Genomic DNA, 25,657 nt, shown 5'->3' with positions numbered 1-25,657 from the left:
TGATTCCGAAAGCTGACCTTCTCACCACTCTACTCATAACAGTCTTTAGTTCTAAATCCTCAACACTTCTTGCTTTGTTTTCCTCTTATGAAGATAAGGAAATTGGTTAGAACTGACTTCCTCCACAGGGCCTCCTTGGGATCCCTGCCTTTTCTTTCTAGCTGCCAGGAGCTCCCAATTCAAAAACTTTGGATCTGGAGATGATCTGCAGTGACCTCATTGTTCCACTTCCTTTCCTCCCACCATCAGCATGATCTACCAGCAAGGGTTCTGGTTGTGAAACTGTTATACTAGGGGGGAAAAAAATCATGGGCATTCAGAAAATACTCCAATAAAGCCATGTAATCACAGAATTGTAAGAATGAAGGTAACCTTAGAAATATTTAAACCTATTCTCCCAGTTCCATGGTTGAGGGACTGCTGTGCAGCCAGATTCAAACGCTGGCTTGATTCTCCAGTTCAAGGCTGTGGTAGCTATAGAGAGAAATAGACTGTTCACTGAGCAGTTTTCATCTGCTCTTCAGACCTCCCACAATGCAGCCTTATGCTGTTGTGGCTCCCATGGTCACAAGTAGCTTCTTCTCCTATCTTGCACCAGTCAGTGCAGTCATCCTCTCCAGCATCAAAGTCCCCGTCACAGGAGACAATAGTTCTTCCTTCATAGTATTGTTGTTATGTGCCACCAAGAAACCTGTGACTCATAGCAACCCTATGTACAACAGCCCTAAAACCCTGCTCTATCCTTTTCCAGTCATTGTCTCCGACACATCTATCCCCATTTCCCATGTCACTAATTCAGTCCATCTCATCAAGGGTCTTCCTCTCCGGTGCTGTCTCTCCATCCTCCCAAGCATGATGTCCCTCTCCAAGGACTGGTCCTGCCTTGCAACATGTCCAAAGTATGTCAGACTTCAGAATCCTTGGCTCCAAGGCACAGCCTGATTTCATCTTCTCTAGGATAAATCTGTTTTTTCTCCTGGCAGTCCCTGGTATATTTAATACTTTTCTTGAGCACCACAGCTCAAAGACATCAACTCTTCTTCTATCATCCCTAGTCATTGCCCAGCTTTCTGATGCATAGCAAGTGATTGCAAAGACTATGGCCTGGATCAGGTGCACCTTAGTCTCCAGACTGACAGAATATTGACATGAAATAAAAATAAAACAGTCTACAAAAAAAGGCCGTATACTTGCCTGGCATCTAATAAGTAGGTCCTAAACCACATTAGAGGTTCCCTCTTGTTCTTTATTTCTCAAAATTCTAATACTTGTATTGATGGATGTGCCTCGCTTGTCCCCTGAAAGCTGTAAGCAAGCCTGAGAGCTTTTCTTATCTGTCTGCCATGTTGTTGTTATGTGTCATTAAGCCAACAATGACTCATAATGGCCCTGCATACAACAAATCGACACTTTTTCCTGTCTTGCACCACCCTCACAATCTCTGGTCAAAAAGAAAAAAGAAACAGTAATACTGCGTATCCAAGGAAATTAAATGAAAAAGTTAAATCTGAACTTGTAATTATTACCATGAAGACAGCATCACCTTATAGAGGATCTCTGTTGTGGTTGCATCAGGTCTGGTTCACACCACCCCCATATGGGTCAAAGTGGAACTACGTGCTGTGAGGTTTCCAGTGGTTGATTATTTGGAAGTTGATTGCCTTTTTCTGATGCACCTCTGGGTGGATGGGAACTGCCACCTTTTAGCTAGCACTCAGTTTGTTACCCAGTCACTGCTTGTGTAACATAGATGCTGTCATAGGAAGATGCCTTTCATGGAAATGTCTGATGACTGAATGCAATCTTGGGCACTTTTACCAACTCTTATGATTTGAAACACTCAGTTTTAATCTGTTTGGTAAACTCATAATTCAGTAATACTACTGTAAATAGTTGTATTTACTACTATGTAGTATTCCAGTGTTTGTGTATGTACCACGTTTTGTTTATCCATTCATCTGTTGATGGGGACTTAGATTGTTTCCATCTTTCTGCTATTTTGAATAGTGCCAAAATTATCATGTTGTTGTTTTTGATTGCTGTCAAGTCGAACACAACACGACTCATAGCACCCCTATAAACAAAAGGTCTGAAGCTTTCTATAACTATCAACATTTTTAAAAGTCCACAGAGTTTACAGGGGCATGTTGTTTAGGAAGTGTACCCAACTATGTTAGTGGTTGTGCAATTGTGCAATTGTATTAGCAGTGTATCAGGGTTCCAGACTCCCCTTATCTTTATCAGCCTCTGTTGTTTTCTTATTTTGTTTTTTATCAGTGCCATTTCAGCAGAGACAAGAGAGTATTGTGTTGTTATTGTTGATACATGCTGTCGAGTTGCTTTCAACTCTCATAGCAACCCCATGTACAATAGCTCTGAACCCTGCCCTGTCCTGAGTCATCCTCATAATCTCTGACACACCTAATACCATTGCACCAGTCACTGAGTCAATCCATCTCCTGCAACAATGGTCTCAAGAATCACTGTGCTTGTGAGGATGGCACAGGACTTTGTTGTGTTGTGCAAAAGGTTACAGTGAATCTGCGGCAACTTGACAGCATCTAACAACAACAACACAACAATGACTAATAATCATGAGCATTCTTCACGTGTTGGTTGATTGTTTGGAAGTCCTCTTTGGTGAAATGTTTGGGTTACTTACCCAGATTATAACAGGGTTGTTCACCATTTCATTGAGTTGTTCACATTTTATATATGTACTGTCAAGTTTGTACGTTTGCTTGGCTCCACAGTCAACACTCTTGGCACCAGCAGCCAGGAAATTAAGATGTATTGCGATGGGAAAGTCTGCTGTTAGGGACCTCTCCAATGTAATGAAGAGCGATGGTGTCTCTCTGGAGACTAAGGTGCATCAGATACAGGTCATGGTCTTTGCTATCACCTGTTATGCATCAGAGAGTTGAACAATGACTAGGGAGATGTCTTTGAGTTGTGGTGCTGAAGAAGAGTATTGAGGGTACCATGGACTGCTAGGAAAACAAACCGATTCATCTTGAAAATGGTTAAACTGGGAGGATCCTTGGAGGCAAGGATTCTGAGGCTTCGTCTAACATACTTTGGACATGTTGTAAGGAGAGACTGGTCCTTGGAGAGGGACATCATGCTTGGGAAGGTGGAGGGATAGTGCAGGAGGGGGAAGACCCTCTATGAGGTGGATTGGTTCAGTGACTGGGGTAATCAGGATGGGTGTGTCAGAGATAATGATACTGGCACAGGACAGAGGAGGGTTTAGGGCTGTTGTACATAGGGTCGCTATGAGTGGCAAGCGACTCGATGGCGCATAACAACAACAACAACCATCAATTGACTGTGACTCATAACAACCTTTGTACAATAGACCTGAACCCTGACCTGTCCTGTGCCGTCCTCAGCATCTCTGACATACTTGAGCCCATTGTTCTAATCGTGGTGTCAGCCCATCTTGTGGAGGGTCTTCCTCTCTTGCACTGACCCTCCACTTTTCTCAGCATGATGCCATAAGTAGATGGGTTTATTTGTGGGTTCTCAGCTTTCTCCCAGTGGTCTGTGTATCTGTTGTTGAACCAACACTGAGCTGTGAGCCCCATGGCTGTATAGTATGTTTTGAAGTCCAGGGGATTAAGGCCTCTTACTTTGTTTTGATTCAGTTCTGGTTTAAATATTCAGGACCTTCCCTCTCCCCCCTTTCCATAAGCATTTTCCAAATGCTTAGGCTTAAAAGGCTGGAAACTCTATATTTAAAAGCCAAAGATTAGTGAATCTAATCCTTCATGTATTAATTTAAAAAATTCTTATGCAATTGAAGTAAGGTTGTATACTGTTTTCTGTGCTTTTACATTATTCTTGAAAATGTCACATACACATACAAAGCCTAATAATAAAGCTTTCATTCCCAGTAACCATGATTCGCTGTTGGTGAGTATCTATCTAAACATCTTCCAACAATTTCTCAACCAAGCCTTCCTGAATTAATGCTAATGAAAGGCGCCCTTGCTTATTTTTCTATATGAACACTGAAATTGCAGCTGCCCGCCACGTCTGCTGAGGGATGAGTGTAATAATTTTCAATTGGCCCATGAGCCCAAAGGGAGCCCCAATAGCAGGAGATTGACAGATGCTGCATGGATTATCTTGTGCGCTGAACTCAGCCCAATTTGTGGTTTGTTGCAGGTGCTAAAGAGATTGATATTGCTGCGACCCTGGAGCACTTGCGAGACCAGAGACCAGGCATGGTCCAGACAAAGGTACTGTCAATCAATCCTCTGGGATGGTAAATACATTAAAGGTGTCTCTTGGTGCTTGTTTTCATGAGGGAAGAGGGAAATTCTACTTAATGTAATGCACATTTCTAGCCAAGAGCCACTTTCTCTGCCTGTTCTGTCTTCCCAGTCTTACTTAGGGTTGAGACTATCTGTCCCCTTCTTATAAGGCTTATTGGTATTTTCAGAAACAACTCTAACATTTTCAAAAGAAATACATGTACGGGAAGCCCAAGTAGTTGAAACACAATTAATTGGAATTCTCTGTTAGCCAGACTTGAGGGAAGAAGCCAAGCAATGCATTTTTATAGAAAGAAGCAAATGATCAAATTCCCATCCTCCTAGGGGAGAGTTCACTAAACATCAGCCCCCTTAGTTTCTCACAGCTATGGCTCTCCTCTGCAGTGCTCATCAGGGTGGCGGCCATCACACCGTCCTCAACATCCAAACATAGCTAATATCCATAACTTAAAGGTTCAGGAGCAACTTCAAGAGTGAAAGCAAAAGATTGCGGATTACCTTTTAGTAAACCAGAACCAGCAAAAAGGTTACATATCTACTTCCAACAACAACAAAACCATGCATGTATCTGTACCTTAAATGTATTTAAATTATAAAATATACAAGTACTTAAATCATATAGAATCTTCTCTCTTTCTCTGCATCCTTGACACTTCTGATGCTTACAGTGCCTGCACAAAAGACTCGAGATTGCTGAAAGATGCCATAATAAGTGACTTCTTTATATAAGGATTTTACTTGCGTGTTGAATTGACAAAGTGCCACTGTGACATCTAGCTGGTCAGAATGCCCTTGATTGCATTTTACACCCTCATGGTGGCAAAGGGCAAGTCCTCCAGCTCCCAGGTGGGGTCTTATTTTTATAAAATATAAGTGATTCCCAATCCCTCTCTTTCTGTCCAGATGATACAGTTTAAGTACCGTGTTTGAGGTGGAAGGGAGAGAGATGCAATTCAAATCCCAGGCATTTTGTTAGTTTCTTGAAAGGGGCTAACAGAAATAAAATTTGCACCTGGAAAACCATTTCTTAAAATACCTTCTTAGAGTCTTTTGACTGGTTCACCTCAAACATTCAGGCAAAATTAACCTTGTTCTTTCCTTCCAAATCATAGAATGACTCTAAATAGAATCCGAAGAACCTTCCAACAAAATTCCTAGTCTGGTAGTCAGATTATGGACTTGGGTGACAGAAACGAGGCTAGAGATCGAATGATTCCATTTTGCACATTCAGTGATTTAGTCACTGAAAATACCTGTTTAAAGAAACCCAGACATTGACGACCCACATGGACTTCACCTTATGGGCTGCATAGGCATCAGATTGGCCACATCTGTGGAAAGAATCATTGAGTCAAAAACAATCATTAGAGAAGCTCAAAACCAGGCCAGGTGCAGACTGTGGAACAATCATCAATTACTCATGTGCAAGTTCAAACTGAAGTTGAAGAAAATGAAAACAAGTCTACAAGTACCAAAGTATGACCTTAATTCTGTCCCATGTAAATTTAAAAATCCTCTCAAGAACAGGTTTGAAGCATTGGACATTAATTATCAAAGATAATTGTGATAGATAAATTATGGGATGACATAAAAATATCATCCATGAAGAAAGCAAAAGGTCATTACAAAGACAAAGGAGAAAGAAAAAAGCCCAAAGTGGATGTCAGAAGAGATTCTGAAAATTGCACTAGAACATTGAGAAGCCAAAACATAGGGAAGAATCACCGATGTAAAAGAGATGAACAGATTTCAAAAGGCACCGAGAAGACAAAGCAAAATATTATAATAGAATGTGCAAAGAGCTAGACTTGGATAATAAAAAGGGAAGAATTCCTGTGGTATTTCTCAAGCTCAATGAATACATTCAAGCCTCACATTGCAATACAGAAATATGCTACGGGGGAAAATTGAATGGTCCATAAAGCATCAAAAGAAGATGGAGGGAGTACCAAAAATAATTGGTCAATGCTGATATATTTCAAGAAGCAGCATATTATAAAGAGCCAATGGTGATGAAGGAAGAAATGCAAACTGCATTGAAGACATTGGCAAAAAATAAGGCCTTGGGAATTAATGGGTTACTAATTGACATGTTTCAAGCAATAGATGGAACCTTGGACGTGCTGAGCAATCTGTGTCAAGAATTTTGGAAGACAGCTACCTGGTCAACAGATTGGAAGAGATCTTTATTTATCCCATTTCCAAGAAAGGAACAGTATGTGGAAATTACTGAACAATATCATCAATAACACATTCAAGTGAAATATTGCTGAAGATCATTCCAAAATGGCTAGAACAGTACATTGAAAGAGAACTGCCAGAAGTTCAAGGTGGATTTAAAAGAATCTGTGGCACTAGGGATATCATTGCTGATGTCATGTGGAGTTTGGCTGAAAGCAGAGAATACGAGAAGAATGTTTATCTGTGCTTTATTGAGTATGCAGAGGTATTTGATTGTGTGGATTGCATAAAGCTATGGCTAACGTGAGAAGAATGGGAAACCGAAAACACTTAGTGGTGCTCATGCCAGACCTATACCTGTTGTCTGGGTAGAGTCCAGCAAAAGTATCCATCAAAGCTGTGTCCTTTCTCTATACCTATTCAGTTTGTATACTGAGCAAATCATAGGATAATCTGGACTTTATGAAGAATGTGGCATCAGGTTTGGAGGAAGACTCATTAGCAACCTACATTATGCAGATGACACAACCTTAATTGCTGAAAGTGAGGACTGCAAATAGTTACTGGATAAGATCACAGATTCATTCAATATGGATTGCATCTTATCACTTCTTGGCCTTTGGGCTAAAATCAAGCACAATATGGATTGCATCTCAAGATCAAGAAGACAAAAATCCGCATCACTAGATCAATAAGCAACATAAAGATAGATGGAGAAAAGATTTTAGTTGCCAATGACTTCATCTTCCTTACATCTCTTACAATCAACATCCTTAGTACCAGAAGTCAGGAGAATAGAAGACATATTGCATTGAGATCTGCTGTCACAGACTTCTCCAAACTCCTGAAGAGCAATGATGTCTGTTTGAAGACAAAACTGTGCCTGATTCAACCCATGGTCTTTTCAGTCACTTGCCTTTGAGTTGTGGTTTTAGAGGACAAAACTGAATATCCTACAGACTACCAAAAGAACACATAGATATGTCTTGGGGAAGGTGCAGCCAGAGTGCTCTTTAGAGGCAAGGATTTGTGCATATTGTTAGGACAGGCTATTCTGTGGAATGGAGCATTTTTCTTTTTTTTATATTCATTGTTGCATATCTCCACCCCTCATCCCAACCCTCAATGCACCCCTGTTCCACATTGTTATCATACGTATAATGCCTAATCATAATTCCTTTCAGACAGTTCTTTCCCTTATCTGTTCTACTGCAGTGTTCATTATTTTCCCATTCTCTGCCCAACCCCCACTCCCACCCCGTCTGTCCTATTTTATAACAGTGGTGTTACATACATTGTTTGTCCTATTGTGAATGAGATATTTCACATAGCATAATATTCCCCAGGTTTCTTCATGTTGTGTAATGCTTTATGAGTTCATTGTTTTTCAGTGATGTGTAATTGTGTGAATGTACCATAGTTTTTCCCCCCATTCATTTGTTTTGGGGTATTTGAGTTGCTTTCATCTCTTTGCTATTGAGTGTAACACAGCAGTAAACATAGGTGTGCATACATCTGCTTGAGATGTGACTCTGATTTCTTTAGGGTACATTCCTAATAGTGTGATTGCTGGGTCAAATGGTATTTCTATTTCCAACTTTTTGAAAAAGCACCAGACAGCCTTCTGTAGTGGCTGTACCATTTTAGATTCCCACCAGCAGTGAGTAAGAGTGCCAGTCTCTGCACAACCTCACCAGCATTTTTTGGTTGCTGTCCTGTTGAAGTTTGCTCTTGGTGCAGGGGCAAAATGTTATCTCACTGTTTTTTTGGAAATGGAACATCTTTTTTTGAAAAGTGGAGGGTCAGGGAAAGAAAGGAAGACCCTCAACAAGATGGATTGACACAGTGACTGTGGCAATCGGAGCAAGAATGTCAGAGATGTTAAGGATAAGGCAAAATTCAGATTGTTGTTCACAGAGTGTCTGTGAGTTGTACTGAACTTGAGGCACCTACCAACAACAGTCTTTACCTTTCCAGCTGGAAATCATGGCTTTCAATCTTATGATCACTTGGGCCCAATATACGCTCATCTGAGAAAGGAGAACATAGTTTAAAAGTTGCTTCAGGCAATATAAACAATTAATTAGTTGTGTCTTTAAACTTCTTTTTTTCCTCAGTTTCCTATTCCCCTCTCTAATCCATGAAATACTTACAGAAACCTTATATGATAATTGCAAAAGTAGTTTTTTATTTTTAAAATTTAAATTTTTATGTGCATATATACAAACGGGGAGGGGCCTCTGGCTTTGGGAAAAGAGGCTGGGATGGAAGGCTTGAGCGCTTGTGGCTTTCTTTTTGCCACAAGTGTATGTCAGCAGAGCGGACTTGCCAGATGAACTAGAGGTCTATGGCCCAGAGGTCGCCAGCATTTGGGCGTGCCGTAGTGGTAAAATACTGAAAGGCCCAAAGGCCTGTTTTTCCATTGTTTTTGTTCAAACATTCTTCTAGGTCTTATAGCCCTGGCATGTCCACTTGCCGTACAGAGGTAACTTGTGGTCGCTGTGAAGCTGAACACTGTGATACTGATGTATCAAATGTGATAATGGTTACCCATGGTGGACAGTGCTTGGTGGAGCTTCCCAATTAAAACAAGCTTGGAAGGAGGAGTGGCATCCACTTCCGTAATAGCTTGCCTCCGGAAACCCTATGAACTTGGAGAGAGGATGAAAGTCACACAAGTGTTGAGGACTTTCGTTTATAGGGTCGCTAAGAGTCACCTATGACTCGACAGCACTTAACAACAACAACAACAATAACATACACTAACATACACAAATGTGCATAGTTGTTGTTATGTGCTATCAAGTCAGAAGCAATTCATAGCTGACTCTCTTAGTGAGTGTTCAGAGACTGTAAATCACACAGAAGAGTAGTGGTATTTCTCTCATGGAACAGCCAGTGGCCTTCAGGTTTGTCAGAGCACAACTGTGTTCCATAGTATTTTCAATTATTGTGACTTTCAGGACATAGATTGTCAGGCCTTTCTTTGGAAGCACCTTTGGGGGACTTGAATCTGCAGCCTTGCAAGCATTAGTCAAGTGCACTATTTACATCATGTAGGGACTCCTTGTAAGTCATATGGCATCTTTTTTCCCCCATCAAATAAAAAAAATCACTTTCTATTTTGAAAGTTTTAGTATTAAAAAAAAATTTGAACAAACTTCTACTCCTTAGCCAGTCCCCAACATGTTAACAACTTATATAACCCCTGTGTAGTTATCCAAACCGGAGTTAATATTTATACAATGCCATATAGACTTTATTCACATTTTGTTGTTGTTATGTCAAAATTGACTCATAGCTGGCCTCTCACTAGGTTTTCATAAACAGTAAATCAAATAGGAAGAGACTGCCCACTGAGCAGCTAGTGGATTTGAACAGGGTACCTTCGAGTTGTCAGTGCACCTTCTTACCACTAAGCCACCAGAGCCTCCTTTATTCAAATCTCATCAGTCACTTTACCAGGAGCCTTTTTCCAGATCAAGATCCATTTCAGGATTACATAGACAGTTGTCATATTTTCTTTCTTATCTTTAATCTGGTATAACTTTGATCAATGCCCTTTAAAAGACAACTAACCTGCCTATTTCTTTAGCGTGTCTCATGGTTTTCAGTTTGTCTAAGGCAGACTCCTGGACAAGAGTCCTGCAGAAGTGACGTTGTTCTGCAGTGCCTCATGTCAGATGGGCCATGCTGTCAGTGTGACTCAGCACTGTTGTTGTGCCATCAAGTCCAAACTGACTCATAGCTGACCCTCCATCAGGTTTTCGGAGGTGTAAGTAGCCTGGAAGGAGATTTGCTCATCCTTCTCCCACAGAGCAGCTGGTAGATTCAAACTGAATGCATTTCAGTTAGCAGTACAGTCCCTGACCAGTAGGCCTCCAGAGCTCAGTATTATTGTTGTTAGGTGCTGTCAAATCAAGGACGGTTCATAAGAACCCTGTGAACAACAGATCTGGATTCTATCTAATCCTGTACTGTCCTCATCATCTTTGACACATTTGAGGCCATTGCTGCAGTCACAGTGTCAATCTATCTCATTGAGTGTCTTTCTGTCTTTTTTTTTTCTGTCTTTTATGGGTCATCCTCTCTTTTGCTGACTCTCCACTTTTCCAAGTCTAATGTCTCTTTTCTAGGAATGGTTTCTCCTACCCATGGGCTGCCAAAAGAACAATCTGAAATGTCTTGGGAAAAATGCAGCCAGAGTGCTCCTTGAAGGCAAAGATAGCGAAGCTTTGTCTCTCATACTTTGGACATGTTGTAGGGAGCTCAATACTGTTGTTGTTGTTGTTGATTGCCTTCGAGTTGAGCATGACGCATTGTGACCCTATGAACAAAATGCTTGAATCCCCTCTACAACTGTTGACATTTATCAAAGATCATAGAGTTTCCAGAGACATGTTATTTAGGAAGTGGATGCCACTCCTGCTTCCAAACCTGCCATAGTATGTTATTGTTGTTATGTGCCATTGAGTTGCCTGTGATGTATAGCGACTCTGTGTACAGCAGCTCTGAACCCTTCTCTGTCCTGAGCCAGTTTCACTAGTTCTGACGCTAGTAACCTGATATTTTGGTTGCAGTTAGGGAATGGCTGCTCAGTGCCTCTACTCTGCTGTTATTTTCCCCTGTATAATTAATGATAATTTTGTAGGGAGATACTTGAAATGGTAAAGATCTGTTTGTTAACATAATTTTGTCAGAACATACTTTATAAGGGTTATAGAGACCTTTAGTGAGTGAGTGATTCCAGTGCCATTGCTGATTCTCTGACAAGTAACCTGCAGATGTATCCCGTGGACCAGTGCATCTCACTGGAATGATCTTGTCAATGTGCCAGACCTACTGGTAGGAATCAGGTGAGCTTAAGTCTAAGCTCTTCTGAATGCCAACAATATTGAATATTTTTGCAGTTTAATCAAGATGCATAATACTTAAGCATGTATAAGGAACTCAATGTCAAATTCACTGTCATCACATTGGGTCAGCCTTACAGTGACTCTCCTTCAGGTTTCTGAGGCAGTGTGACAAGAGACTGCCCATCTTTGTGCTACGGAGCCTCTGGTGGCTCCAAATCACTGGGAAGCCTTTGACTAAGCAGTGCAACTCCTTATAGACTACACCACCACAGCTCCCTAACAAAATACAAGTAAATAACCATGAATAAGCAAAGAGAACATTAACACCATGCAGGTAGGACAGTGTGAAGCCTGACCACTAACACCCTAGGAAAGAAAGACCTGGGCTCCTCTGCCCACCACATGACAAAATGTCAATTTTATATTAAAAGAAAACCAGAAGAGAGAGCTGTTCTTACCTTGGAATGTGTTTCAATCAAACAGACACTAAATGCTAATTATTTATGTGGTAGAGCAGACCTGAAGATAACAGGAAGACCATAAGACACAGTCATTGACCCCAGATGTCTGGTCATCTCAAAAATGAAGTCCAGACTCATGGAAAACCAAACAACAACAGCACAAGAGTTAAAAGAAAATAAGATCTCAGTAAAAAGAGATGTCCCAAACAGTGCATGTACCAGTCCCTGTACCCTCAACAATTTAGGAAGACAATAATAAGTGGATTGTTAGGGTTAGAAGAGTGATTCCAAATTTAGGAAATAAGAATACATTATCATGAACAGTGTATTGTTTTGCAACTTTAGACACTGGATTGAAGGGGTAAGTGGAAAAATAGGACAACAGTTAGATGATATCAAAAGAAGTTGGAAGGAGAACACAAAATCACTGTTGGAAAAATAATTGGTGGGCACAGCATATCAAGAGGCAGTGGTAATGAAGGAAGAAGTTCAAGCTGCTCTGAAGGAATTGGCAAAACACAAGGCCCCAGGACTTGATGGAATACTAATCGACATATTTCAGCATGCCCTGGACATGCTCACCAGGTTGTGCCAAGAAATCTGGAGGACAAGCTACCTGGACAGTTACCTGGAAGAGATCCATGTTTATTCCCATTCCAAAAAAAGGGTGATTGTACAGAGTGTGGAAATTATCAAACAATATTATACACAAGCAAAATCCTGCTGAATATTATTTTTTAAAAATGACTGGAGTAGGATACCAACAGAGAACTACTAGAACTACAAACTTTGTTTAGAAAAGACCATGGCATGAGGAACATTGGCAATCTCAGGTGGATCTTGGCTGAAAGCAGAGACTACCAGAAGAATGTTTGTATGTGTGTCATGGACTATGCAAAGACATTTGACTGTGTGGACCACAATAAAGTGTGGCTAATTGAGAAGAATGGGAACCACAGAACACTTGATTGTGCTCATGCAAAGCCTATACTTGGATCAGGAAGCAGTCATCAGAACAGAGTAGGAAAATGTTACATGGCTCAAAATCAGGAAAGGAGTGTATCAGGGATTTATCCTGTCTCCACAGCTTTTTAATCTATATGAAGAACAAATCACTCAAGAGTTTGGGCTTTATGAGGAGGAATGTGACAACAGAATTGGAGGAAGAGTCATTAACAGTGTGCATTAGGCAGATTGCTTGCTGAAACTGGAGGAGAATATGAGGTGTTTTCTGCAGAAGGTAAAGGATTGTAGTCTTCAATATAGTTCAACATAAAAAAAAATAAAGATTTTCCCCACTGGGGCCCCTTGGCAGCACATGATAGATGGAGAAGAGATTGAGATTGTTAAGAGTTTTAGTTTGCTTGCCTTCACAATCAACACTTCTGGCAACAGCAGTCAGGAAATCAAAAGATGAGTTGGATTAGAAAAGTCTGCTGTCAGGGATCTGTTCAGAGTGCTGAAGTGCAAAGATAAAAGTCTAGAGACTAAGGTGCCCCTGATCCAGGCCATGGTCTTCACAGTTTCTTGCTCTGCAATAAATAAAGATGAAAGAAGAAGAATTGATGTTTTTGAGTTGTGGTGCTGGAGAAGAATATTGGACATACCATTGGACTGCCAAGAGAACAAACAAGGCTGTCTTGGAGCGGGTAAAATCAGCTTGCTCTCTGGAGACAAGGATCTTGAAACTCTGTCTCATGTTCTTTGGGCATGTTGCTACAAGGGAACAGTCCTTAGAGAAAGACATCATGCTTGGAAGGGTAGAGGGACAATACAGAAGAGGAAGACCTTGGATGAGATGAATTGACTCAGTGACTACGATAATAGGGGCAAGTGTGTTGGAGTCAGTGATGCTGGCTCAGGATAGGACTCAGTTCAGAGCTATTATACATAGGGTCTCTGTGAGTCACAGGCAACTTGACAGTTCATAACAACAACAACAATCTAGATATCTAGCATGTAAATATATAGATAGATACTCATGACCTATCAGTTTGTTGTACTATGATGGCTGGCATGGTGCAATGTTTGAAGCTATACATTTGATACTTTTCATACCAGCAGGGCACCCATGGTGGGCAGGCTTCATTAGAGCTTCCAAACTAAGACAGACTAGGAAAATCAGGATAAAAACCAATTCAGAACAGTAAATGAGCACCCTGTGAAACCCAACAGAACATTGTCTGACTTGCTTGCTTTGGGCACGTCATTGAGGAGGATCAGTCAGTGGAGGAAGATGTCAAATTTGGTGACATAAAGGCCAGAGAGTGTGGGAGATCCTTGGTGAGATGAATCGATACAGTGAGGGACTCAGCGTGCTAGTAAGGGTGGTGCAGGAATAGACATGTTTCTGTCTTTTTGATTTAAAGTCACTATGACTTTGAACCAGCCAATGCAGCTAACAGCAGCATAGATGTTGTTAGCTAGATGTAGTTGTAATCATTGTTGTTAACAGTGTGTTAATTGTGTTTTTGTTAAGGGCCATCAAGTCTACTATGATTCATATCAACACTGTGAAGAACACATCTGAATTACCTTGCCCTGTCCTGCCATCGTGATCGAGCCCTAATATGTCTTGTTGAGGGTCTTCTCATCTTTCTCTGGCTCACTGTCTTTTCCAGCCTGGTATCTTTTTCCAAGGACTGACCCCTCCTGACAACATGCCTAAAGTATGTGAGACAAAGTTTGACTGCCCTTACTTACCTCAGGATCACCCCGATGGTACTTCCTCTGAGATGGACTTATCTGTTCTTTTGGCAGTCTGTGGTGGCCTAGTGGTGAGAAGCCACACCACAATCCTAAAGGCACATGATTCTAATCCATGAGCCGCTCCATGGGAGAAGGATGAGCAGTCTCCTCTCTGCTCTTTACAGCCTCTGAAAACCCACTGGAGAGTCAGCTTTGGGTTAGTAATGACTTGAAGGCACATGACAACAACAGTGGCATATTCAGTACTCTTCTTTAATACCACATTTAAAAGGCTTCTTTTCTTCTTAGCCTACCTCCAGATAAATATGAAGCATCTCACATACTTTGGGCATATTGCTAGGAGGGACCCGTCCTTGGAGAATGACATCATTCTAGGAAGGGTAGAAGGTCCGTGTAGATGAGGGAGACCCTGGATGAGATGTATTGACAGTGGTTCTGGCAGTGGGGTCAGATGTGTCAAAGATGGTGAGGTGGGCTCATGATACGGTAATATTCAGGGCTAATGCTCAAAGAGTCACTCTGAGTAGTAGTCAACTCGATGGCACATAACAACAACAGCCACTGTATTATGTTTAAGTCCACTGTTAGAGTCAGATTAAGGTGTCACTGATCCAAGCCATGGTCGTTTATATTGCTTAACAGCCAAGCACAGTACCTGAATCAGTCAGATATTAACTGAATAAAGTTTAATTCATCCCTTATCCAGGGACTGCCACTCTCACTTATCACCTACAAATTGCATTCATAAAATCCTCTCATTCCATTGAAATGGCTTATTCAGTCTCTATCTTTCTCACCTTCCCCACAGGGTATTGTGTCCCATAGGGTCAGAACCGACCCATACCTGACCCTCCAGTGGATTTTCAGAGGCAGTTAATCACATGGGAGAAGATTCCCCATCCTTCTCCCACAGAACAGCTGGTGGCCTTGAACCATATGCCCTCGGAATTGCAATGCAATGTCTTGTCTCTAGGCCACCAGAGCGCCTTGATATATGTGTGCTCACACAGACACACACATACAGAGACTTAAAAATTTTGCCTTCAAGATGATTCCAATTCATTGCCATCTTATAGGACAGAAAAGAAATGCCCCATAGTATTTCCAAGGCTGTAAATCTTCATAAAAGCAGACTGCCACATCTTTCCCCCAGAGGGTCTGGTGGAATTAGCCTTTACTTGTCAGCAGCCAAGCACTTAACCATTGCACCAGCTTAAACATTGCTCACTGCACAGTGCCACTCCTTACCTTGCATCTGGCTGTATAATCAGAGATCAGAAAGGTAGATAGGGGCTGGCCTAAATCTGTGAAAAGAAAAATTGAAAATCACAGACACAGAAAGATATCTCATCTTAATTCTCTTTAAAAAGGGAGCACTGGTGGCCTCGTGGTAAGAAGTTGCACTGGTAACCCAGAAGGAAGGAGTTCAAATCTCCACAGCTGTTCCACAGGAGAAAAATGGGCAATCTCTTCCTGTGTGCTTTACAGCCTCCTAAAACCAGCTCACTGAAGTTGCTTTAACTAACAGCACATGACCACAACAATCCTCTTTAAAAGAGGAGACCTGGAGGGAAAGCAGAACTCTTTAGACAATAAACTTTTACTAAAGTCATATACTTTATGGACTTCTGGTGGCCTAGTTGAGAAATCTATCTGCATATCTGTCTGATTCTCTCTCTCTCTCTCTCTCTCTCTGTGTGTGTGTGTGTATGTGTGTATACAGAGAGAGAGAGAAGCAGACAGATATGCAGATAAATTGGGTTGTGCTTCCAACTCAAAGATGTTCAAATCCAACAACACAAAGATGTTCAAATCCACCACAGGAGAAAGATTGACAGTCTCCTACATGTTATTTACATATGAACCTGCTAGAGGATTCAAAGGCAGTGAATGAGTGAATAAATCTTTACTATCAGGAATGATTATCATTATAAAAAGAACAGTCTATATTTTAATTAAGTCCACTCAGATCTTTTTTTATAACTAGAAGGGTTTCAAGTAAACAGCTGCCTATCAAAATTTCCAAAGTATCATTTCCATTTGATCCCCACAGCTCTTTGTCAGGTAAGCAGAGCAGGTTTCATTGTCATCATTTTATATGTGAAAGATTCAGAGAGGTTCAGTGGCTTGCCCAAAGCCACACAGCTTACAAGTAATACAGTCAAGTTCCAAATCCAGTTCCCCTACCTTTAAGTCTCATGGCTACTTTTTAAAAAATACACAAAAAGACTATTCCCTAGATAGAACTCTTAACTGTTTCCCTCCTTGTCCCCTTGTCTGATCTAAACATTTTCACAATGCCTGAATTTCTGTAGCACTGTGAGAAACAACGAGCCTCTCGAGTCAACTTATACCTTTCTGTGAGTTTTGAAGCACTTTCGGGAAAGACTAGTGCTGTTGCTGATTGCCATCGAGAGGGCTCCGGTTCCTGTTGACTTTATGTATAATGGAATGGACCTTAAACCTCCTTCTGAGCTGGTGTCTTGATCCTCGGTATGTTGACTCCGTTGTGGTGGCTACTGTGACAGCCCATTTCATTGAGGGTTTTCTTCATTTTCAGTGACCCTCTAACTGACCAGGCTTGCACATGACAGAGAGCAAGAAAGAGGATGGATAGGATCTGGCAGGTTCAGATCTGAAGTTCATAGAGTCACTGGGAATCGTAATTGACTCAACATGTCTTCATTTAGCAACCAGTCTGTCCTGGTGATGTTTCCAAAATAAGCAAGCCTAGATTGCTCTAACTGTGGACAGGAGCATTGTTAGGCTGACCAACACAAGCAAAGCCCTCTGTCTGAGCTCCAGGTCCCCGTTTAAACTTCTGTGTGGTCTGGCCATAAACTGGCCATCCCTGCTGCAGCTGAGCCTTTGATTATGCCTGCATCCTGTGAGCTAACCAGGGTCTGGCTTTCATTGTCCCTCCTCAGCATGGGACATTGAGTGGTGGGTCCATGATGCTTCTCCTCACCTGAGCCAGGTTTCTATCTGCTGCCTGGTGGACCCTCTTCCTGTTGGGGGACATCTTAGTACATAGGGACAGCCAAGCAGACAGCCAGAGGCCTTAATGGGCATTCCAGGCCTCACCTTTGATTTTGGCTGTTCTTGTGCCATCGAGTTACTTGCAACTCATAATGACCCTATATATGACAGCTCTGAACTCTCTTCTTTCCTGAGCCAACGTGCTATCTCTGACACATTCACCCCCATTGCCCAGTCACTGAGTCAGTTCACCTCATAGAGAGTCTTCCCCTCCTGCACTGTCTCTCCACCCTCCCATGCATAATGTCCCTCTCCAAGGTCTGGTTCATCCTTGCAACATGTCCAAAGTACATCAAACGGAGCCTCAGAATCCTTGCCTCCAAGGAGCAGCCTGGTCTAACCCTCTCTAGGATGAACCTGTTTGTTCTTCTAGCAGTCCATGATATATTCAATACTCTTCTCCAGCACCACAGCTCAAAGGCATCAATTCTCCTTCTATTATCCCTAGTCATTGTCCAGCTCTCTCATGCATAGCAAGTGCTTGCAAAGACTATGGCCTGGATCAGGTGCACATTAGTCTCCAGACTGACAAAAATACTTTCACGTTTAGAATGTTTCTACTCTCTCTCACATTTCCTGTCCTTTAAAAAGTCAAGCTAATTCTTGGAAGATCCTCACAAGCTTCCTAACCCAAGTATTTGAAAACCAGGAGGCTTCAAGGTCCCCTTGCTCAGATGACCCTCTGTCCTAAAACTGACTTCTGGCCAAAATGGTTGTCTCATGAAATGGCTAGAACTACACTTGACTCCTTTAGTCTCTTTCATGCCTGTGATTTTAGTAACCTCCCTGAAAAGCAAATCCTCCTACAAAAGTACTTAAATTTTTGGGGTCTTCCCAGTCTTTATGCTAGATTTCATCTTAGACTTGTGGGGTGTACCAATCCAGGTACATTTGCCAAGGCTGTTGACCAGGGGTGAAAAGGCGGGGTGCAGGCTCTTTCAGGGCAGTGGAACCATTCTTCATGTTACTGTCATGATAGACACATGGCATTATGTCCTTGTCAAACCTAGAGGACTAATTCGGCAACCCTAAGGTAGGTTCAGCAAAAACAAGGGAAGCCGCAATAAGATGGGCTATTGACACATTAGCCCCAATAAGCATTAGCAACAGTGGAAGTATTTTGTTCTGTTATATATAGGTTGCTATGGGTCACAAGAGTCTGGACTGCGGCTAATAAGTATGTAGATTATGGGCTTCAGCTAGTAATAATGTGCCAAAATTGATTCACCAATAGTAACAAATGCACCACATGAATGTAAGACATTAATAATGGAGGAAAGAATGCACAGAGGTGAATATGTGGGACCTCTAAAAAGAACTGTATCATTGTTGTCATTAGACCTGGCTCAAAATGAACAGCAGTCAGCATTCTACTGCATCCTTTCTCCACAAAGGAACCAAGGCTTCCTGATGCAAACTCATCTCATCCTGGACTGACTCAGAAATCACAGCTGCCCTGCTGGGAAGAATTTCCTCCACAGTAGGGAACACCCTACCATGAGCTAAGGCTCTCCAGTTCCATGGAACCCAGCACAAGAGCTAAATGAGTGCTGTTTACATGGTGTTTCCCAGTCTGTTAGTGGTACGATTAATGTGGTGTTTCTGCTGTCAGCTGACATCAGGTTGGCATTGACGCATGGCAGCCCCATGTACAACAGAACAAAACCCACCTTTGCCATCACTGGTGTGGCTGAGCTCCTTGGCAGAGCCTCTGTGTGCTTTGAGTACCAGCCTCGGGCTCATCCTGCAGCACTGCCGCCTGATGATGTTCTTCAGGGGGGTTTCACTGGCTGATTTTCAGAGGCAAAGTAGATGATCAGGTCTTCCTTCCTAGTCTCTCTTAATCTAGAAGCTCTTCTATTCACTGTGGGTGACACCCCCACACACAATATTTTAATTACTGGTGGCATAAGCTTCCAGCGTCATAGCAACATGCAAGCCCCCACAATATGGCAAATGCACAGACAGGAGATTGACTAGGATATACAGCCGATACCAGGGTGCTTTTAAAACAGAACAAGCACATCACCTAGGTCAGTCTTCCATATTCTTCTCCCACTATATTTGTCTCTGAATATATTTTAGATTAGTATCATAAAAACATAGGTGCAATTCTTAATTTTTCTTTGGTCAATTAATGTTGTTAGGTATAATTAAGCTATAGTACAAATAAGTGGCTTTCTTATTGGATTTTTTAAAATAGTTACATTTGCTAGGGAGTTGATTCTCCATAGCAGCTAGAGACTCAGCAAGCATTTAACACCCCAAGGTTTATAACGCTGTCAGTCTTTACGGAAAAGAGCCTACCAGAGTGGCTGCAGAGTGACTAATGGTGTCAAACCACTGACCTTTTGGTTAGTAGTCAATCACTTAACCACTGTGCCACCAGGCCTATTTAAAAAGACCTTTTGAAGGGCCTAAAAAGTAACAGAAAATTATTCTTTCCTCTATGAGATGGATTGATTCGGTGACTGGGGTAATCGGGATGGGTGTGTCAGAGGCGGTGCGGTTGGCGCAGGATAGAGCAGGGTTTAGAGCTGTTGTGCATAGGGTCGCTATGAGTCGGAAACGACTCGATGGCACATAACAACAACAACATGTTAATATTGGATGTTTCCAGTTTTCCCTTGAATAAATAAAGCAGCAATGGATAATTTAAAGCTTTTCTGATTTTCCCTTTTAAAGATTATTTCCTTGGGATAGATTTTTTCCAGTGTGTCAGAAATATATCAGTAGGTATATGACACCTAGGGATCCCTTTTTGCCGAATGGCAAGAGGCTGTGTTGCCGTCATGAAGGTACACAGTTTGAGGCCACCAGCTGCTCCAGCGGAGAAGGATGGACCATCTCCTACCGTGTGATTAAGTGCCTCTGAAAACCCACCAGAGGGTCAGCTATGGGTCGGTTCCAAGTGTATGATACACAACAACAACATGACACTTAAGTTACATTCCCAAGATGCCACTCTTAATCATTGCATTGAAGCGGATGACTTGCATTTAAGTTTTGGCATGAACTTGCCCATGGGCAAGTCAAGACGTGTGAGAAGAAGTGTGGCGTCCTGCTGTGACTGCTTCTGCACAAGGAGCTCAGCTCTATCCACCAAGCAGCATGGTCCCTTTAACAAACAGTGAACTTGAGCAGCCCCTTTAGAACAGATTCTGTTGACCAGTTTGGTAGTGACCTGGGCAGGATAAGCCTGCAGGTTACTTTGAGGACAAGAGTAAAACCACAGACTGTGTAGCAATCAAGAAAAGATCCATCGCAGGGCTGTGCTGGGCGCCTTCAACTTCTGTAGCTCTTGTCCCAGATTCTGACTTTGTGTTGACATTGTAACTCTTTTCTGTGTCTCTGTGTCTCCATGTGGAGAAAGCATGAGTGGTGCTTTGATTGCAATCTCACCTTCTGTGCTCATTTCCTGGGCAGTGCTGCTCATGTGCAGATGCCATCCACCCTCAGTGGAGGCTTTTGCACTGCTGAACAGGTTGCAGTGGAGTCTCTAGAATGATAAAATCTGGCCAAAACAACCTGGTGATCTAGTTCCAAAAATCAGCCAGTGACAGTCCTGCATATCCTGGTACCAGCCCATAGCCAATCTTGAAAACAATGCAAGACCAGGCAGCATTTCATGCCAATGTTCATCATGAATCAGGGCCTAAGCATCAGAGAGCTGGCAGTGACTAAGGATGACAGAAGAAAAATAGATGCCTTCAAGCTGTGGGACTAGAGAAGAGTAATAAACTTACCGTGGACTGCCAAGAGAGCAAATAGTCTGTCTTGGAGAGGGTGAAACCAAGTTGTTCCTTGTAGGCTAGGATTTTTGAAGCTCCATCTCACATACTTTGGGCACATGGCCAGGAGAGACAGGTCCTTGGAGAAGGCCATCATGCTTGGAAGAGTGGATGGACAGTGCAGGAAATGAAGACCCAGATGAGATGGATTGGTGCAGTAACTGGGGCAATGAGGGTAGGTGTGTTTGAGTCAATGAGATTGACTCCAGGGCAGGGTAGACTTCAGAGCTGTTATATGTAGATAGGGTCAATCTGGGTCACAGGTGACTCAATGACACATAACAACAAAAACAAATTATATGGTAGATATTCAAAATGGAAATCAGAAATTCTTTTTCATTTGGAGCCATCCTATTACATGAATTACCAAAATACTTATGCCATCAATTTGACTCTCTCTTTAGTAAAAAAAAATTGTTAGGTAGGTGTTAGCTTGGATAATTTAATGTTTCCTATTATTTCTCTAGTATAATTGAATAGTACCTCAGAGCTCAATTTATGGTTTTATATTGTTGTTGTTGTTATGTGCCGTTGAGTCATCTGCGGAGGTGGTTTTATATTATAGTGTTTATAAAGAATACATACTGTTAGGGGCCATCAAGTCAACCAACTCAGCAACTATGGTTGTTCAGATGAACAACACATCTGAACCTTGCCTTTCCCTGGACCATCCTCATGATTTCTCATGCTCAAGCCCATTGTTGACAGTCACTGTGTCAGACCATCTCACTGAGGGTCTTTCTCTGACCCTCCGCTTTTCTAAGCTTAGTGTCTTTTTGCCAAGGACTGGCCCCTCCTGACATCATGCCCAAAGTATGTGAGGTGAAGGTTCACCACCTTTGCCTTTAAGGAACAGTCTGTTTGCACTTCCTCTAAGAGACGCTTGTTATCTCTTAGCGGACCATGGGATACCTGAACACTTTCGCCATTTTTTGGTAGTATATGCATTATTACATATATATTCCAGTGTTCAGATGCATTGTGATGTATATAATGCAGTGTTATTGAGGCATGTAAGGGAAGCCGAAGAGAACAAGGAAAGAATTTCCATATAACTGAGAGATTTCTAGTTTGTCGTTCCTCCATGTGCTAAGAGTAAAAGAGTCTGACATCTAGAATTGAGCACTATATTTCCTATCACTAACCACAGCAGGTTTTTATAGTGACAATGGCATCACTATCCTGGATGTGGGTTTATATAACTACACACATTTTAAATTAGAAAGAGAATTGTGACTGAGATGAGATTTAATAGCAATGGAACAAAATTGACTTGAGCTGAACAGTCTGTTAATCTAAAAAGCAATCAAAACATTGCTCTTCTGCATTTTTTGAAGTAAGAACAGCCTCGAGAATAGTTATCAGTGTATTTGTTTTTTAAATAAAATTTTTATTTTATATACTGGTTTACTTACAAAGTTAGTATGCATTGTTTTTCACACTGGATCTTTCCCATTTCCTTTACCCACTCTTCTATGATTATGCGATCCATGATTACCCCCCCTGCCCATCCTCACCCCTCTGCTCCTATGCTCTCCTCTTGGAACCTCATACACGTTTCATCAGTTATCGTTCTATTTCTGCAATAATGGTCTTAAACAGTATTTGTCCTTATAGATGGGACTATTGGTGCCCTTTTCCTAATGGCCATGTCTTCACGTGCCTAGAATGGCAGTGGCCAAGGCTAACAGTGACAGAGCCCTGTGTCTGCTCCCTCACACTCTGGTCAAGGCTGAAGCCGGAGGACATTAGCGAGCCTTTCTGAGCCATGACACTTTCTAGTGGCACCTCCTCCCTTAGTGAGAAAAGGTGAGATTTTGCAGGACAAAAATGGTCCACTAACATCAGCAGTGGGCCTGTTGTGTAAATAAGCCCACAAGTCCTTTATTCCTTTCCATTGAAATATGTGATTTGGTCTACACCATTTTATGTTGTTCCTAAACAATTTCATTCTACAAAATAGCACACTAGAGATAGAAGTTGGGGTGGAAATAAACAATTCTTGCTCACACGTCTTCTTTGTTTTCCTCACAGGAGCAGTTTGAGTTTGCGCTGACCGCAGTGGCCGAGGAAGTGAACGCGATTCTCAAGGCCCTTCCACAATAAGCACCTGCTTCTCCTGTGGGATCTGAGGTGTCCTTCTGACCCCACCAGATGCCGTGGGAAACCCTGATATGACTTTAATTATGTGTCTTCTATTGTAACTGCATAGTAATAGGGTCTTTCAAAACTCCTGTAGTCAGTACAGTGTAGCAGCTAAAATGTGTGTTTCTGTTCAACCAAATACTAATAAAGATTTGTGGAAACATCCAATTACAGGGGGAGATCAGTTCATCCAATTATCTTCACTTTCTTGAAAAAAGAAATCACTTCTTAAAACACACATTCACATTCCTAATTGCAAATAATGCCGTATTTGTGATGCAGTAATTAGTACATTCAGTGCAGTCTCTGAGATGTTTGCTTATAATCTGTAACTTCTGAAGGACAAATCGGCTGGGAAGGAGGGGCCCATGCAAAGTGGTGAGGCTTTGCAGGAAGGCTCCCAGGGAAAGAAGTGGCACTCAGCATTTGTCTTCAAGATGATTTCTCGCTGGGAGAAACCATTGACTTATTTGGGAGTCAGATCCACAGAATTAGTAACTAATTCTAGTTAGCAAGGCAAGTAGCAATTGGAGAAGTGTCCCAGCCCTCTGTTATGTTTGCACATGAGCTGCTGGACATGCCCCTCAGTGCCATCAAAGGCCAGCTGTCCACTTTGTCCAGCACAGTGGAAAGATCTCAGGAACTTCCTCCTGTGGGCAGGCCTTCCTCAACCTGAAACGCATGCCCAATCTCAAGGCACAGACGCAATTAGGATGCGCTGAACTTTGTCTTGTAAAGTTATGGTTTAACCCCAACCTGGAGGCATGGTTTTTTAAAGCTTGAAAATACTGATTTATGCACTGTAAAAGCAGATACGCATAATAGACACTTTTCCTATGAGATAACTAGAAGTAGGATGAACAAACCTACTTGTAAATTTAGGTATTGTAAAGTAGGATTTAACAAACACTGCAAGTCCAAATGGGATTATCATTTCCAGCCAGATAGCTGGACTTTGTGACTTTGTCCTAAGGAATGCTTCTAGGCCCTGCTGGTGTCTAGTAAAAAGACCTGTGGTTATCTTCACTTGTTTCATAGAAAAAAAGAAAATGCAAGAAGTGCCATTCTTTTAATTTTTTTTTAATCTGTATTAAGTCTCCTGGAGAATGCAGAAGTCAGCATACTTGACTACTAACCCAAAGGTTGGGGGTTCTAGTCCACCATACAGCTCCTATGAAGAAAGGCCCGGTGACCTACTTCCAAAATATCGTCAGCTGAAAAACCTTTGGAGCACAGTTCTCTCGGAACCAGCTCCATGGCATCTGGTTTACATAGCAGTTGGGAAAGAAGTGGAAAATGTAGTTGGCCACCCAGTCCTTCATCCCAGGGATGTTGGATCCTTGGAATGACCAAAGTGCTTTCTTCACTTAACCCCTACCAGTTGCTGTGAGGTCCTGTAAACACCAGCACGGGCCTAGATGTTGTAGCGATTCCTTGAGTGTGCCAGAATAGCACACTCAGAGTCCCCCACCCAGAAGCAGAAATTCACCTTGAATTCAACTCAGAGTGAAGACATCTAAGGAAGCATGGAGCTGTTCCTTGCAGATCTTATTTATTGGATCGTGTATAGACATTTCCAATTGCTTTTCCATCCTGCTGGATTTCACCTCACTCTTTCCATTTTAAATAGTGCATTTCAAAAAGCAGCATCATTGGGGAAATGGCCTATTTAATGGGGCAATAAATGCCAAAATATTGTTTCTGTCTTTAAATGGTATTGTACTGTATCCGCTTTAACAATTCTGTCATTAATTTTTGAAATTTTTTTCTCTAACTAAAATTTAAATAATAGAAATTATCTTATCTGAATATAGAAAGCATATAACTACTTGTAATTTTTATCTTCTTATATTTCAAAAAGAAGTCCTCCAGTATGAGATAGACATAAATACATATATATAATATATATATTGTGTCATATTAAACTTTTGATTTCATGTTAGAGTGGTCTTTATTTGGAGATAAACACATTTTTATGCTCTGCGTCTATTTTTTATTTTTTTTTTCCTGAAAATATTGGGCTTTTTAGATTGCTAAGAGTGTGCCTTTTCTTGGAACTCTCAATGGCTTGCTGTTTTATTTGCTGAGTTAGATGTGTACTGAAAGCGAGGATGACACGGAGATTTTATTTTTAGAAAAGTCATTAAACAATTTTAATGAAAAGTTGCACATCCTGCCTCTACTCGAAGTGTTGT

General features: G+C 41.6%; 1 protein-coding gene across 1 annotated transcript in view; it reads left to right on the top strand.

Annotated features, from left to right (window-relative positions):
• Nucleotides 1-23,423, top strand: part of LOC102856993 (receptor-type tyrosine-protein phosphatase N2-like) — a 1,387,447-nt gene extending 1,364,024 nt beyond the window's left edge. Inside the window, exons 22-23 of the mRNA XM_006887690.1 lie at nt 4,171-4,244; nt 23,352-23,423. Of these exons, the coding sequence (XP_006887752.1) occupies nt 4,171-4,244; nt 23,352-23,423 (146 nt within the window). The remainder of the gene's footprint in view (nt 1-4,170; nt 4,245-23,351) is intronic.
• Nucleotides 23,424-25,657: the final 2,234 nt, after the last annotated feature.

Source organism: Elephantulus edwardii, unplaced genomic scaffold (genome assembly GCF_000299155.1).
Source record: "Elephantulus edwardii isolate Elephantulus edwardi_28Jun2011 unplaced genomic scaffold, EleEdw1.0 scaffold00060, whole genome shotgun sequence".
NCBI lineage: Eukaryota > Metazoa > Chordata > Mammalia > Macroscelidea > Macroscelididae > Elephantulus > Elephantulus edwardii.
The sequence above is the reverse complement of the archived record's forward strand: the minus strand, read 5'-3'. Positions and strand labels throughout refer to the sequence as shown.